Source organism: Bos grunniens, chromosome 5, assembly GCF_055505025.1.
Source record: "Bos grunniens cultivar Pamir isolate PY7600 chromosome 5, Bosgru_T2T1.0, whole genome shotgun sequence".
NCBI lineage: Eukaryota > Metazoa > Chordata > Mammalia > Artiodactyla > Bovidae > Bos > Bos grunniens.
This window is the reverse complement of record NC_141169.1, coordinates 57987946-58000468: the sequence shown is the minus strand read 5'-3', so window position 1 is coordinate 58000468 and position 12523 is coordinate 57987946. Positions and strand designations below refer to the sequence as shown.

At 54.8% G+C, this 12523-nt stretch overlaps 2 protein-coding genes across 19 annotated transcripts; both read left to right on the top strand.

Moving 5' to 3' along the window:
* The first annotated feature begins 143 nt into the window (after window positions 1–143).
* Window positions 144–6294, top strand: NABP2 (nucleic acid binding protein 2). 8 transcript variants are annotated; one of them, XM_086400633.1, is made up of 8 exons: window positions 144–370; window positions 633–719; window positions 2342–2443; window positions 2817–2955; window positions 3031–3102; window positions 3261–3342; window positions 3437–3500; window positions 5778–6294. In XM_086400633.1, exons 3-8 carry the CDS (start codon window positions 2365–2367, stop codon window positions 5975–5977), a joined length of 636 nt encoding a protein of 211 aa, XP_086256759.1. In that variant the 5' UTR covers window positions 144–370; window positions 633–719; window positions 2342–2364; the 3' UTR covers window positions 5978–6294. The 8 variants fall into 8 exon arrangements, with proteins under 8 accessions (XP_086256759.1, XP_086256757.1, XP_086256764.1 ...); XM_086400631.1 differs by lacking the exon at window positions 633–719; XM_086400638.1 differs by lacking the exon at window positions 3031–3102.
* SLC39A5 (solute carrier family 39 member 5) lies at window positions 6281–11806 on the top strand. Of its 11 annotated transcripts, none has more exons than XM_086400622.1 (12): window positions 6281–6355; window positions 6474–6531; window positions 7592–7949; window positions 8154–8337; window positions 9141–9303; window positions 9487–9656; window positions 9856–9996; window positions 10372–10468; window positions 10548–10718; window positions 10896–10976; window positions 11102–11292; window positions 11546–11806. In XM_086400622.1, the coding sequence occupies exons 1-12, from the start codon at window positions 6281–6283 to the stop codon at window positions 11687–11689; spliced, it is 1833 nt and encodes a 610-aa protein (XP_086256748.1). In that variant the 3' UTR covers window positions 11690–11806. The 11 variants fall into 11 exon arrangements, 9 of the variants coding, with proteins under 9 accessions (XP_086256748.1, XP_086256747.1, XP_086256743.1 ...); XM_086400621.1 differs by lacking the exon at window positions 6281–6355 and adding an exon at window positions 6991–7083 and having other exon boundaries at window positions 6470–6531; window positions 11102–11163; XM_086400617.1 differs by lacking the exon at window positions 6281–6355 and adding an exon at window positions 6991–7083 and having other exon boundaries at window positions 6470–6531.
* Window positions 11807–12523: the final 717 nt, after the last annotated feature.

Sequence of the window (12523 nt, the reverse complement as noted above, 5' to 3'; positions counted from 1 at the left end):
GCTGCTACGCAACCCGGCGGAAGCCCGTCACCAAACTCCGCCTCTTTGTTTAACTCCGTCCTGGACTAGAAACCACGAGCAGCCAACGAGGAGAGTGAAGGCTAGCCAGGCCTCCGCTCTAGACCGGAAGTCTTTATGGTTCCAGGGAGAACTAGATAGCCATTTGGGAGGGAGGACTCTATGTTCTTCCCAGCGTGAACATCAGGGGCTGAGCTGGAGGCCGATTCTCCAGGAGCGCGAGACTTCGCTTTGGAGGGGTGCACGTGTTCGTGCTCTAAAGCTGATGCGACTTGGTGCGAGATCGTCGCTAGTAGGCTGGCCTGCAGTGACCTGCCGTCTCCCCGGCCCCTCTCCCGTTTCCAGAGCCGTGGTCAGCATCCCGGAGCCTCCTGATCTTATGACTCATAGTCATGGGAGTGGATATGTAGTCAACGAGGCGACCACTGGGTGGGGAATGGGGGAGTGTCTGACCGGAAAACTTTGATCTATGGTTGCCCGCTTCCCTCCCAGTCTCACTCCCGCCGTATTTACGTCGGCCTTCGGAGCACTCGTATAGTTGCCTGAAACACATCAGGGGACAGAAGGGAGATAAAAATGTCCCTCTTCCCGGGTTGTGGTTTGCTTTCCTTAAGGTACAACACCGTGGCTGGGGGTGTGGGTGGGAGAGAACCTGAGCTCCGAGGAAAGTCAAGGTGGAGCCTAAAGCCCTCTAGAAGAAGGTAAGGGATTGATTAAGCAAACCAAGGTATTACAATTGCATGGCCTCTTAGGCTAATCTGATAATAAGCAGTATTTTTTACCGATGTTCGCCAGGCAAATGGTAACGCACATGTATGTACATTGTTTATATATATAATTGGTTTATACGCAATACTACAGAGCTGGCTACATTTTGTTGACTATGTATCAAGTCTCAAAGGGAGCTAAAGGTTCCGGCCTCTTCTTTTTAGTCCTCTGAGGATCCTGAGGTCTAGGGATTGAGTACTTCAGGAACAGTTGCCTTTCGGACTGTGAGAGGAACTGAGGCTCTCTGAGCCCCAGATTCCATTATTTCCAAGGGGTAAGGAGTGAGGCTGCCAATTGTCTGTCTCTGGTGTGAATGCTACTTTTTCCAGAGATCTTGACCAAGCTGGTTACTGCATTAAACTTGAGGGCCCCAAATCAGAAATAAAGATGAGGGTTAGAGCAGTTGGAGAAGAGGAGGAAACTGCCTGTTGTGTGCTAGATACTGCTTTTAACATGTGCTAGGGGAGGCCTGGCGTATTGCGATTCATGGGGTCGCAAAGAGTCGGACACGACTGAGCGACTGAATTGAACTGAGACACTGCCTTTTCTCGTCTGCAAAATGTAATCACATATTTAAGAACTGTCGAGTAAAAAAGTGAAGTGATGAGCTTGTTTTTATGCTTTTGTCCACTGGATTCCAAAAAACCTTTGGTCCTATTTCCACTGTCTCACGACTAGGAGAAAATCTTGGAGAAAGAAAATCTTAGTTCTTGCGCCTAGAAATGGCAACCCACTCCAGTGTTCTTGCCTGGAGAATCCCAGGGACGGGGGAGCCTGGTGGGCTTCAGTCTATGGGGTCGCACAGAGTCGGACACGACTGAAGCGACTTAGCAGCGCCTAGTCAAGTGGAGGAAAATTGGGACCTGAGGCTCCCCCTGGTGGTCTTTGTTATTCTTTGCGCAGTCAACCCTCTGAAGCTCCTTTAATACCTAAAATCCCACCCCTTTCGCGGCTCGTGAATCTCGAATCCCCATTGGCCGGGTGGGGACCCGCGGCGGGACGCAGGGGCCGAGCCGGGGCAGTGCTGATTGGCTAGAGGAGGCCGGCCGGGGAAAACTTCCGGGAATGTTCTTACTCCTGCGGTCCATTGGTCCGCATCCGGCGGCCTGGGGACCTTTGGCTCCCCCTGCGGGCGACTCGGCGGCGTGCACAGTCCGGCGGGCTGGCTGGGTGGGTGGTAGGCTGTGAGCTGGGGGAGAGGATGGACTGAGTCCCGGATTGTCCAGATGAGGGTTCGGGAAGGTGTGGCGAGTGAGATTCCATTCCTTGGCTCTGCATCAGGTTCTCTGCCCGGGTTTCCGTCGGCTTCCCCACTTCGGGACTTGAGACTGAAAGAGCATCGGGGGAGGGGGGACTTCCAGCCCCGAAGCAGCCTATCCAGAGACCCAAATTCTGATCTTGAAGTTGGAGGCCCACGGGGAAGTTCGTTTCTACCCTTTCAGAAGAGTTAGATGGTTTAGGGCTGCCTGACCAGCCTAGTGTGATAGATAGGCCTTGCGAAGCGGACATGGGAAGGTCCATGCATTGAACCTTCATCCCCTTTCCCCCCTTCTAGTGGGGTGCTGAGGCTTGGGCAGCATGACGACGGAGACCTTCGTGAAGGATATCAAGCCCGGGCTCAAGAATCTGAACCTCATCTTCATTGTGCTGGAGACAGGTGGCTCTGCTGGGGCGGCGGGCCCCCTGCGTAGGCTCTCGGGGTTGGGGAGAACCATTCTTAACTGGCACCCAGAATGGCAGGGCGCACCCCAAGACACTGCTTACGTCCAATCTCTCTCCTAGCCCCCGCCCGGAGAGTTGTAGTCGAGTGTAGGGTAGATGGAGGGAACTCTTGCCAGATCCAAGCCTCCAGTGCCTCCGGGCCTTTTCCCACTCAGGGCCCTCTACGTGGTGCTGGCTCCTCCCTGCCCCAGGGATTTGGCTTTGCCCTGTTTGTACACCTCACTCCGCCAATATCTAGACTTCATCCCTCTGATCATCACCACCCCTATTTATTTGACCACCCCCACCCATTGGTCTATTTCCTCCAGGCCGAGTGACCAAGACAAAGGACGGGCACGAGGTTCGGACCTGCAAAGTGGCGGACAAAACTGGCAGCATCAATATCTCTGTCTGGGATGACGTGGGCAACCTGATCCAGCCTGGGGATATTATCCGGCTCACCAAAGGGTAAGCCATCAGATGACTTCTGGTTATTCAAGGGCCTTCTCTGTAACTCTGAATCCTGCTTTTTTGCCCCCACAGGTACGCGTCAGTGTTCAAAGGTTGTCTGACATTGTACACTGGCCGTGGGGGTGATCTTCAGAAGATTGGAGAGTAAGTGCTATCTTGGGAAGGTAGAAGCACAGGCGAAGGAAAGCAGTTTGTGTTTTGCAGGAGGCAGCGTGAGGGTGTGCATACCATGTTCGGAGCCTGGACCTTTCTGAGGTTTCCAGGGGATGGGTCTGAGGCTTTGCCGCTTTCTCCCCTTGCAGATTCTGTATGGTTTATTCTGAGGTTCCTAACTTCAGTGAGCCAAACCCCGAATACAGCGCCCAGCAGGCACCCAACAAGACGGTGGGTCCCATGACTGTGATGTGGGGAAGGAGGGCAGGTCAGGCCAAGAAGCCTGGCAGAGAGTAAGGTCTGCATATGTCATCTGTGCATTCAGGTGCAGAACGACAGTGGCCCTGCAGCTCCCCAGCCTCCCACGGGACCCCCTGCTACTTCTCCAGGTAAACGTGTTCTCTTCCATTCACTAGTCCTCCTAGTTTCCCTAATCTCCCCAGCCTGGAGAGATACATTGCCTTCATCCCTTTTTCAAATCTCTTTTCTGTGATTATAGCCTTTTCCTCCCCAGTTCTTTTCTTTTTTTTTTTAATAAATGTTTGTATATTTATTTACTTGGTTGTGTCAGATCTTAGTTGCATCACACAGGATCTTCCTTGTGGTGCGTGGGCTCAGTTGCCCCCACAGCATGTGAGATGTTAGTACCATGACCAGGAATCAAACCTACATCCCCTGCATTGGCAGGCGAATTCTTAACCACTGGACCACCAGGAAGTCCCTCTCCCAGTTCTTTTGCAAGTCCCTCGGGTGAAAACATTTGGGGATATGTTTCTATCACTGACTGATAGGGCTCCCTTTTGCCACTAACACTCAGAGCCAAAAATGAGAGCAGTTTCTCTGCAGACTGCCCTCTTTCTTTCTAGCTCATTCCTCTCTGCTTCTCCTTTGGCAGAAACTTGGCATTTTCCACCCTTGCCTATTTTGATTCAGTATCAGTTCTGATACACTGTTACTTATATGACTCCACATGGAGTCCATACCGCACCACTTTAAGCCCATAGTTTCTGTTTAGGGTTGCCACTCTTGAAATTTAAGGCCCCGCTCCTAGGCCTTGGCCCTCGGGATTATGGTTCTTCCAACTCAGAAGCCCTTGCTTTTGGTCTCTTGAGAATTTGCCTTCCTGTAGATCATCAACTTTTAATGAGAATCACTCACCAACATCACTCTCTTCTTCCCTTGGCTTTTCCTTAGAAACCTGTTTTTTTACTGTTCTTTTCTCCTGGGTCATCTCCCAGCTGACGCTCCTCTCCTGGATGTTTGGCTCTCTTGCCTTGGGTCCACACCTTGCGTTTCTCCCGTGACACTAGGCTTTGGGCTGCCTCTGGCATTCCTCAGTCTGTGTCTGCATCCTCAGTTACCGTGGTTTCCTAACCTGCATTAGAACCACTCGAGGTCATGGTGTTTTTTTTGGAAACACCATGAAATAACAACATTTAATTCCACCATAAAAAGTAAGCATCCATATTTCCAACTGAAAATATGACAGTTACATATTCTCTGGTCTCTATAACTCCATCATTTACAAAAATATTTTAAATAAGATACATTTAAGCCTGTTTGCCCCCTCGTATTCATTTGCTACATGTTTATTTGCTTTGTCCTCTGCTAATAGGTACAGAAGGTTTTAAAGAAAAAAATGTATGGCATCAAAACAGTTACTTTCTACCTACTCTCCTAATTATTTCTGTGAATTAAGGAAGGAGCTTTATTCTTCAGTTTTGGCTGCAGATATCTTTGTCTGATGGATCAGCAGGGGTATGGTTAGAGTTCATGGTGCCTTGTGTATATGAGAGGCAGGCATCTATCTTCATTTAACAAGCATTTATAGATGAGGAATACAAGGGAAAAAACACAGCACTTGTCTTTAGGAGCTCGAAGTCCATGCAGGAAATAGTCCCACAGATGATGGTTATGTTAATAATACACTGTAGTAAGTGTGGTGATGGTGGTTTTCACAGCTAAGGTAGTTCAAGGATTAAACACTGAAAATATACACAAAAGTGTTGTCTATTATTTTGGGGGTGTGAGTATGTATAATAGTTTTTTTTTTTTTTTTTTTGCTTATTCTTGTTTATATTTTCTCAAGTGAATGTGATTCATTGTGATACACACCACACTTTTTTCTTCAAGATCCTTCTTACACTTTAACACAAACTTCCCTTCCCAGTGATTCTCCAGTTTTACAGTCAGTTTTGGTCAAGAGCTATTTTGTTGGTGGTCCTTGAGCCTAGAACTAAACAGCTAGGTGTGACTCCTAATGATAGAGATGAATAAAAAAGAAAAAATAGGAATTCCCTGGCAGTCCACTGGTTAGGACTCCTCGCTCTCACTGCTGAGGGCCCAGGTTCAATCCCTGGTCAGGGAACTAAGTAAGATACCACAAGCTGTGAGGTGCAGCCATTTTTTTTTTTAAGAAAATATACAAAAAAAAAAAAAAGAAAATATACAATGGTTCATGTAGCAACTGTCAAAATGATTGCGTCTTCTCTGGGGCCCCTTCCTAAAACTCACATTCTTTGCACTTGGTCACACAGCCTTAAATGTGCAGTTGTACTTGGTAAAGACTGTTCTGTCCGCCGGGGCTGCAGGGAGGTCTTGGGGATGGATGCCTGCCTGCCTTAGTTTTCTGATTCCTGTGTTTCTCCTCTTTCTCCCACAACTAGCCTCTGAGAGCCAGAACGGGAATGGACTGAGCGCCCCACCAGGTTCTGGTGGTGGCCCGCACCCGCCTCACACTCCCTCCCACCCCCCCAGCACCCGAATTACCCGAAGCCAGCCCAACCACACAGCTGCCGGCCCCCCCGGCCCCTCCAGCAACCCCGTCAGTAACGGCAAAGAAACCCGGAGGAGCAGCAAGAGATAGCGATACTTTCCCCTTCCCGCCACCAGCCATAAGCCAGGCATCTGCTAGAGAACACAGCTTTTTCCTGGGCTGCCGTCTCTGGGGGGCCAGGGGGTGGATGTGTTTTAGCCACTAAACTTCACTGGAGGGTGGGTGAGCAGTGGCTTTTCTCCACCCTCAGCCCATTCTCCCCTCCTTGTCCAGCTGAAGCTGCCTGTCTCCTGGGGTTCGGGGCCCTCTGCCTCCCCTCCTTCCTGCTTAGAAACGACGGTTAGTCTGTTTCTTGAGTGTGTGATGTGGAAGTCTAATTGAATCTCCTAATAAATGTTACCACTCTGTACTGGACTCCTTTACTTTCCATGGGAAAATGAAGAGATCGGCAGCTGGGCCTTCCGAAAGGTGGGGTGTCCCTAGGAGGTGGAGGGGAGAAGCAGCGCCTGCCCCTTTAAGGTAGTGCCCCTCCCCCGCCCCCTCCCTACCGGTGACCCTTGTCCACCCGCCTGCCTACCCCCCACAGCTGGAACCAAGAAGACGGCGTCCCCCTTCCTCTGGGTGTCCCTGTTTGCTGCTGTCAGGTAATGCCAACCTCGACCCCCTGGACCAATCACCCCGCTCAGACTGTGCTCCCCAACTTAAAGCCAGGTCAGACATTTGCAGAGGGCCTGGACGCTCCTTTCCTCCTCCCACCAGAGTGTCCCCTTTCTTGGTCATGATTCCCTGAGTTCTGGCCCTTTCTCTTCTGGAATGAGAAATTGCTAAAAACAATTTCTTCCCCATGCATCTGGTGTTGCACTCATCTGCCTTTTTACCCTCCTCTCCAGCTTAGGGGACATCTGGGGCCAACTTTCCAGGGAATGTGGGCATGGGGCATGGGGGTTGGAGCTGAATGAAGCCCAATGCCATATGTAAGGTAGGTGGGGTGGCAGTTTAGACAGCGAGAGGCTAAGATGGTACCGACTGGCTTGGGGGTGTGTGTAAATTATTTAGAAGAAAAGGCCAGGCCCAGGCTCTCCTTGGCCATGTGGCTTTTCCAGGGGAAGAGAGTGGCCCCTCCCTACTCGGGGGCCCAGCCGAGACTGACCTTTGACCCCCACCCCAGAGACCAGTGAACCATTAACTCCTCTGATGTGAGTCTTCCCACTTTGGCACCTCCCCTGGCCCCACCCCCAGGCAGGTGGGCTAGGGGCGGGGGCTTGGCCATCCTGGCTTTCTATCTGACGTGGCCTTCAACTTACCTGGGCAGCTAGAGACTGAGCCTGGCTCCCCTCCATAAGTCAGGAACCTCTCAGTGCCCACAGCCAGGCCTCATGGGGACCTGAGGTGACGGCTCTCACACTGCCAGTGGGGGTGAGGTCCTGGGGATTGAGCGAGTATAAGAGAGGTGGGGTGAGGTTGAGGGTTGGGCTCTGGGGGACATGGGAGGGACAGGGGCTGGGCGGCTCTGGATCAGGTGAAGGGATTGTTCTGGGTCAGGAAAAGTGCTTGCTCTAGAAACTGGTAAACAAGAGGCTGCTCAGGAGGCAAAGCAGAGGAAGGGTGAGCAAGTGGGGCTGCCACTGTATTGGCTTGGGGGGTTGGTATGAGGAGTGCAGGCTCATGGCAGGAGCCCCAGCCCCTTCCTCCTTGTTCTTCCAGGGCACAGTCCTCAGGATGTTCCACCAGGGGGAATAGAAGCCGGAACCAGAGCCTCTAAGCCTGTCCCCCCAGTGATGGGGCCCCCAATGAGTCATCTGCTGGCTGGCCTGTGTGTGTGGGTGGCCTTGGGCCAGGTGGAGGGCTCAGCCCCCTACCTGGGCCCTGCTGAGCAGGAACAGAACCATTACCTCGCCCAGCTGTTTGGTCTGTATGGGGAAAATGGGACGCTGACCGCAGCGGGCCTAGCCAGGCTCCTCCACAACCTGGGACTAGGCCGAGTTCAGGCCCTTCGCCTGGGACACCACGGGCCTCCTGCTGGTCGGGGTGCGCCCCCAGCGGGAGACAATTCCACACACAGGTACTAACCCATCTCCCCCCACCTAAAGTGTCACACCCCAGCTCTTCCCTACTGAGAAAAGTCTCCTCTGGCTGCCTAGCTCTGCCTTCCTAACATTAGATTCCTGGAGTTACACGTTTTCCAGACCCTGATTTGTTGTATCCTTTCAAGGCCCCTTTGTAAGAGAACACAAGGGAGCCTGACTTGCCATCCCATCCACTCTAGGCCACAGGACCCCGAGCTGAGTGTGGATGTCTGGACAGGGCTGCCTCTGGACCCCTCGGGGTGGGGTGACCTGGCGGAGACAGAGGCCCCAGGACCACCCCATGGGCCAGGCCCCTCGGGCCTGGGCCTCTTTCACAGGCTTCTGCTGCTGGACCATTCACTGGCTGACCATCTGAATGAGGATGTGAGTGATGATCCCTCGAGGGGATAGGAGCCACGGGATTTAGATGGTCTGAAATGTTTGAAGAGTCAGTAATTTAAAATGGCTACTTAAAAAAATTCCAGGTGTGATCTTAGGGTACATTATTCCAGTAGAGAAATATGTTCCCCTGTGCTCACAGTAGGTAAACCCATGGCCCAAGCTCTAAGACTGGGTTTAGGGGCCACACTTGGCAAAGCAGAGAATCCAGAGGAGCAGCCCAGGGTGGGATCTGGGGCTGGTTACCTGGAGAGGAGGCTTGCAGCGGGTAGATGGCTATCATCATCTAGAAAGTCAGTGAACATGTTCCATGTACACCGGAGGGCAGCCAAACCCAGCCCTGAAACAGACCTGGTGAGGCTGAGCGCCCCATCATGGGAAGCACTCGATCCAAGGCTGGTGGAATAAGTGTCAGGGCTGTTGAGAGGAGGTTTGCATGGCATTTTAGGGTTCTTCTCCCTTCTAAGATTCTGGAAGGGAGGGCTCTAGTTATCTGACCATCATCACCAAATTAATGAGACACCAGAGCTCCAGAGGGAGGGAGATGGTGGCAGTGCTCACTAGCACCCAATTTGCACTGAATTGAATTATTAGCTTTGGTTTGAATATTTACTGATAATTAAATGCTGATTATAACTGTCCTGAGTCCCTGATGCACCTGGCAATGTGAGTGAAGGGGACCCTGGAAGAGACCCAGGAGTTCATGCAATGGAAGGGCCAACATTTAAGATCTGAGTCACAGGTCTCAGCAATTCCCTGGTGCCTAACCTCCAACTCTACCTCCCCAGTGTCTGAATGGCTCCCAGCTGCTGGTCAATTTTGGCTTGAGCCCTGCTGCTCCTCTCACTCCTCGTCAGTTTGCTCTGCTGTGTCCAGCCCTGCTTTATCAGATTGACAGCCGTGTCTGCATCCGGGCCCCAGCTCCGACCCCCTCAGGGGATCTACTATCTGGTCAGTGGGTGAGAGCGGGAGTTGGGGGTGGGACACGTGAATGCTGGGGGAAGTGGGTCTCAAGCCAAGGAAGGGGGTTCATTTCACTGGGGTCCTGCCTCCCCTTGCAGCATTTCTCTGCCCCATCCCACCTTTAAGGTGTCCCTCCAGCTCCGCCTGACTCCAGCCCCTGATTTTGTGCAGCCCTGATTCATAGCACCCTGGCAGTCCTGCTGCTCAGCCTGCCTGCGCCCCTCTCCCTGCTGCTGCTGCGGCTCCTGGGACCTCGTCTGCTGCGGCCCCTGCTGGGCTTCCTGGGGGCCGTGGCTGTGGGCACTCTTTGTGGGGATGCGCTGCTGCACCTGCTGCCGCACGTACGTGAAGCCCCTTCCCTGCCCCCTGCCCGTGTCCGCAGTCACAGGACATCCTCTCTCCACCCCAGCCTCAGCCCACATTTGCCTTCTGGTAGGGAGTGTGGGTGAAAGCTTGCCAGCCCCCTCCACCACCTCAGGAGAGGGGTGTTGTCGGGCGCAGGGGGCTTTTGGAGTCTGCCCTTGACCGCCTCTCCATCAGGCACAAGGAGGGCAGCACACTGGAGCTGGTGGGCAGCCAGAGGAGGACCTGGGCCCAGGACTTTCGGTGCTTGGAGGTCTCTTCCTGCTCTTCATCCTGGAGAATGTGCTAGGGCTCTTGCGGCGTCGAGGGCGCAAGCCAGTGAGTGACACCCTGATGTCCTCTTCCTGCCGAGCCCAGAGTCCTAGCCGAGAACTGGCTACTGGAGCCAGGAGGTGAGGGGCCGAGCGCTCCTGGCTCTGACGTCTGCCTGACTGTGCGGGGCCTGATGGCCAGCAGGGAGCGGGTTTGGGCTCCTCAGCACAGACCCAGGACTTCTGGCCAAACGGGCTCCTCTCCTGAGTTTGGGGCAACGAGAAACAGAGGGGTGCCAACCTGGGAAGAGAGCAGAGGCCAGGGAACATCCCCAAGTGCCAGAGGTGGAACCAGTGTCATTTTCGCAGCCGGCAGCCCGGGCTCTCCCTGCCCCCTGGCTCTGCTGCTTCCTCCATCAGGAAGGATGCCCTCCCATTTCAGAGATGCTGCGGGCAGAAAAGAAAGGACCTCAGAACTCCACACCTGGACCTGGAGGATGGCAGTGGGGTGGCCCTTCAGCCACTGCAGGCAGCTCCAGGTGACCAGAGAACATGAGGAGCGGGCCCTGGCTCCCAGCTCACTTGCAGCCGCCAACATGGCTCTTGTCCTTCCTGCAGAGCCAGGGGCTCAGAGCCCAAGGGAGCAGGACAGCCAGCCCCCAGCAGTCCCAGCCCCTCCTGGGCACCAAGGCCACAGTCACGGGTACGAGGGTGGTGGTGGCACCAACATCACGTGGATGGTCCTCCTGGGAGACGGTCTGCACAACCTCACTGATGGGCTGGCCATAGGTGTGTGGGAAAGGGGATGGAGGGTGGGAGGTCAGGGAGAGGGTGGGCCTCTAGTTACTGGGTGGGGCTGGGAGAGGGCTACCAGGAAGGGGGGGGCGCGGAGCTCTGGGCCCCTGTGCTACTGCCTCTGGGAAGACCCCTCTTCCAGACTATCCACCTCCCATCTTGCCCACCCAGGGGCTGCCTTCTCTGATGGCTTCTCCAGTGGCCTCAGCACCACTGTAGCAGTTTTCTGCCACGAGCTGCCCCACGAACTGGGTAGGAATGGCCGGAGTGGAGTGAGGTTGACTCTAGAAAGCAGTGGAACGTGGAGGCTGGGGGGTGACATGGGTGAGGGGTGGCCCGGGCTTAACTCCCTGCTGCCCTGTCCCCTCTCTGCACAGGTGACTTCGCCATGCTGCTCCAGGCTGGGCTGCCCTTCCGGCAGCTGCTCCTGCTGAGCCTGGTGTCTGGAGTCCTGGGGCTGGGGGGTGCAGCCCTGGGGGTGGGGCTCAGCCTGGGCCCTGTCCCCCTCACTCCCTGGGTGTTTGGGGTCACTGCCGGGGTCTTCCTCTATGTGGCCCTTGTGGACATGGTGAGGGGTGGGGGGTGCAGAGAAACCAAGGGAAGCGGGCAGGTGTGGAGAGGGGAGTCTCAGCCCCTCTGCCTCCACTGGGAGCCACCAGAAGGGTGGCAGGGTCGGGGTTGGGGGGAACCACTGGCTCACCAGCATCTGAGATGCGGGACCGTGGAAGAGCTAGCACAGGGTTGGCAGGGGTGGGTGGGGGGGGGGGGCGGGGGTGGGAAGCAGGGGGCTTTTCTGACCCCCTGATGTTCTTTCCTTTCAGCTCCCAGCCCTGCTTCGTCCTCCTGAGCCTCTCCCCCCGCTCCACGTGCTGCTGCAGGGGTTGGGGCTGCTGCTGGGGGGTGCCCTCATGCTCACCATAGCCCTGCTGGAGGAGCAGTTGTGGCCCCTTGTCTCTGATGACTGAGGGGGGCTGGTGGAAAGGCATCCAGGCTGCCCTGCCTTCCCCCCGGCCAGAGGAATGGAGGCGGGACACAGGGCCAGTAGGATCAATAGGATTTTAATAAACAGAACCCATCCCCAAGCCATGACTACGACAGTTGTACTTGCACCAAAACAGCATAGAAAACAGGGATGTGGCAGGAGGAGGGCTCAAAGCAGGTAGGGGGAGGGAGGGCCTGGAGGGTGCAGGACGCTTGGATCTGGTCTGCGGGGGAGAGCTTTGTGCTTCAGCCCAGAGAGGAAGGGGCGAGTTGGGTCGGGACGATGCACCAAGGTCCCCACTTCTCCCTGCTGCCCTCAGCACCCTGGGGATGCAGGCATCCGGGCAGGGCTGCCCTTTATTGCTGCCCACCAGCATTTAACACCCCGCCCCCCACCCCCGACCCCAATGCTAGCACCACAGGTGAATCCAGGACAGGGAGAAGGGCAGGCGGGGAACATTGCTTAGAGAAAGATTCAACTAGAATCCAGTGAATTGTGCTCAGTTCTCTTTACTTCCTACAACCGAGTACATGGGTCACAGGGCGGCGGGCGCAACAGGACATGGGGCGTGCCCCTCGGTGCCCCCAACACACCCCTGCACACAGGATGGTGGTGTCTGCAGCATCACAGGTCATGCAGGGCACGGGGAAGGGGAGGTTCACACACACAGAGACGCCCACAGCGGGTACCAGACGGAGAACACCCCTGAATATACACAGCTGTACACAGGGAACCCCCAGGTCCCCAACCCAACCCTCTCCCCTGTCTTGCCGTCCCCCAGGCAGGAGGAACTGTATTGCTTTGAGAGAGCCACCCT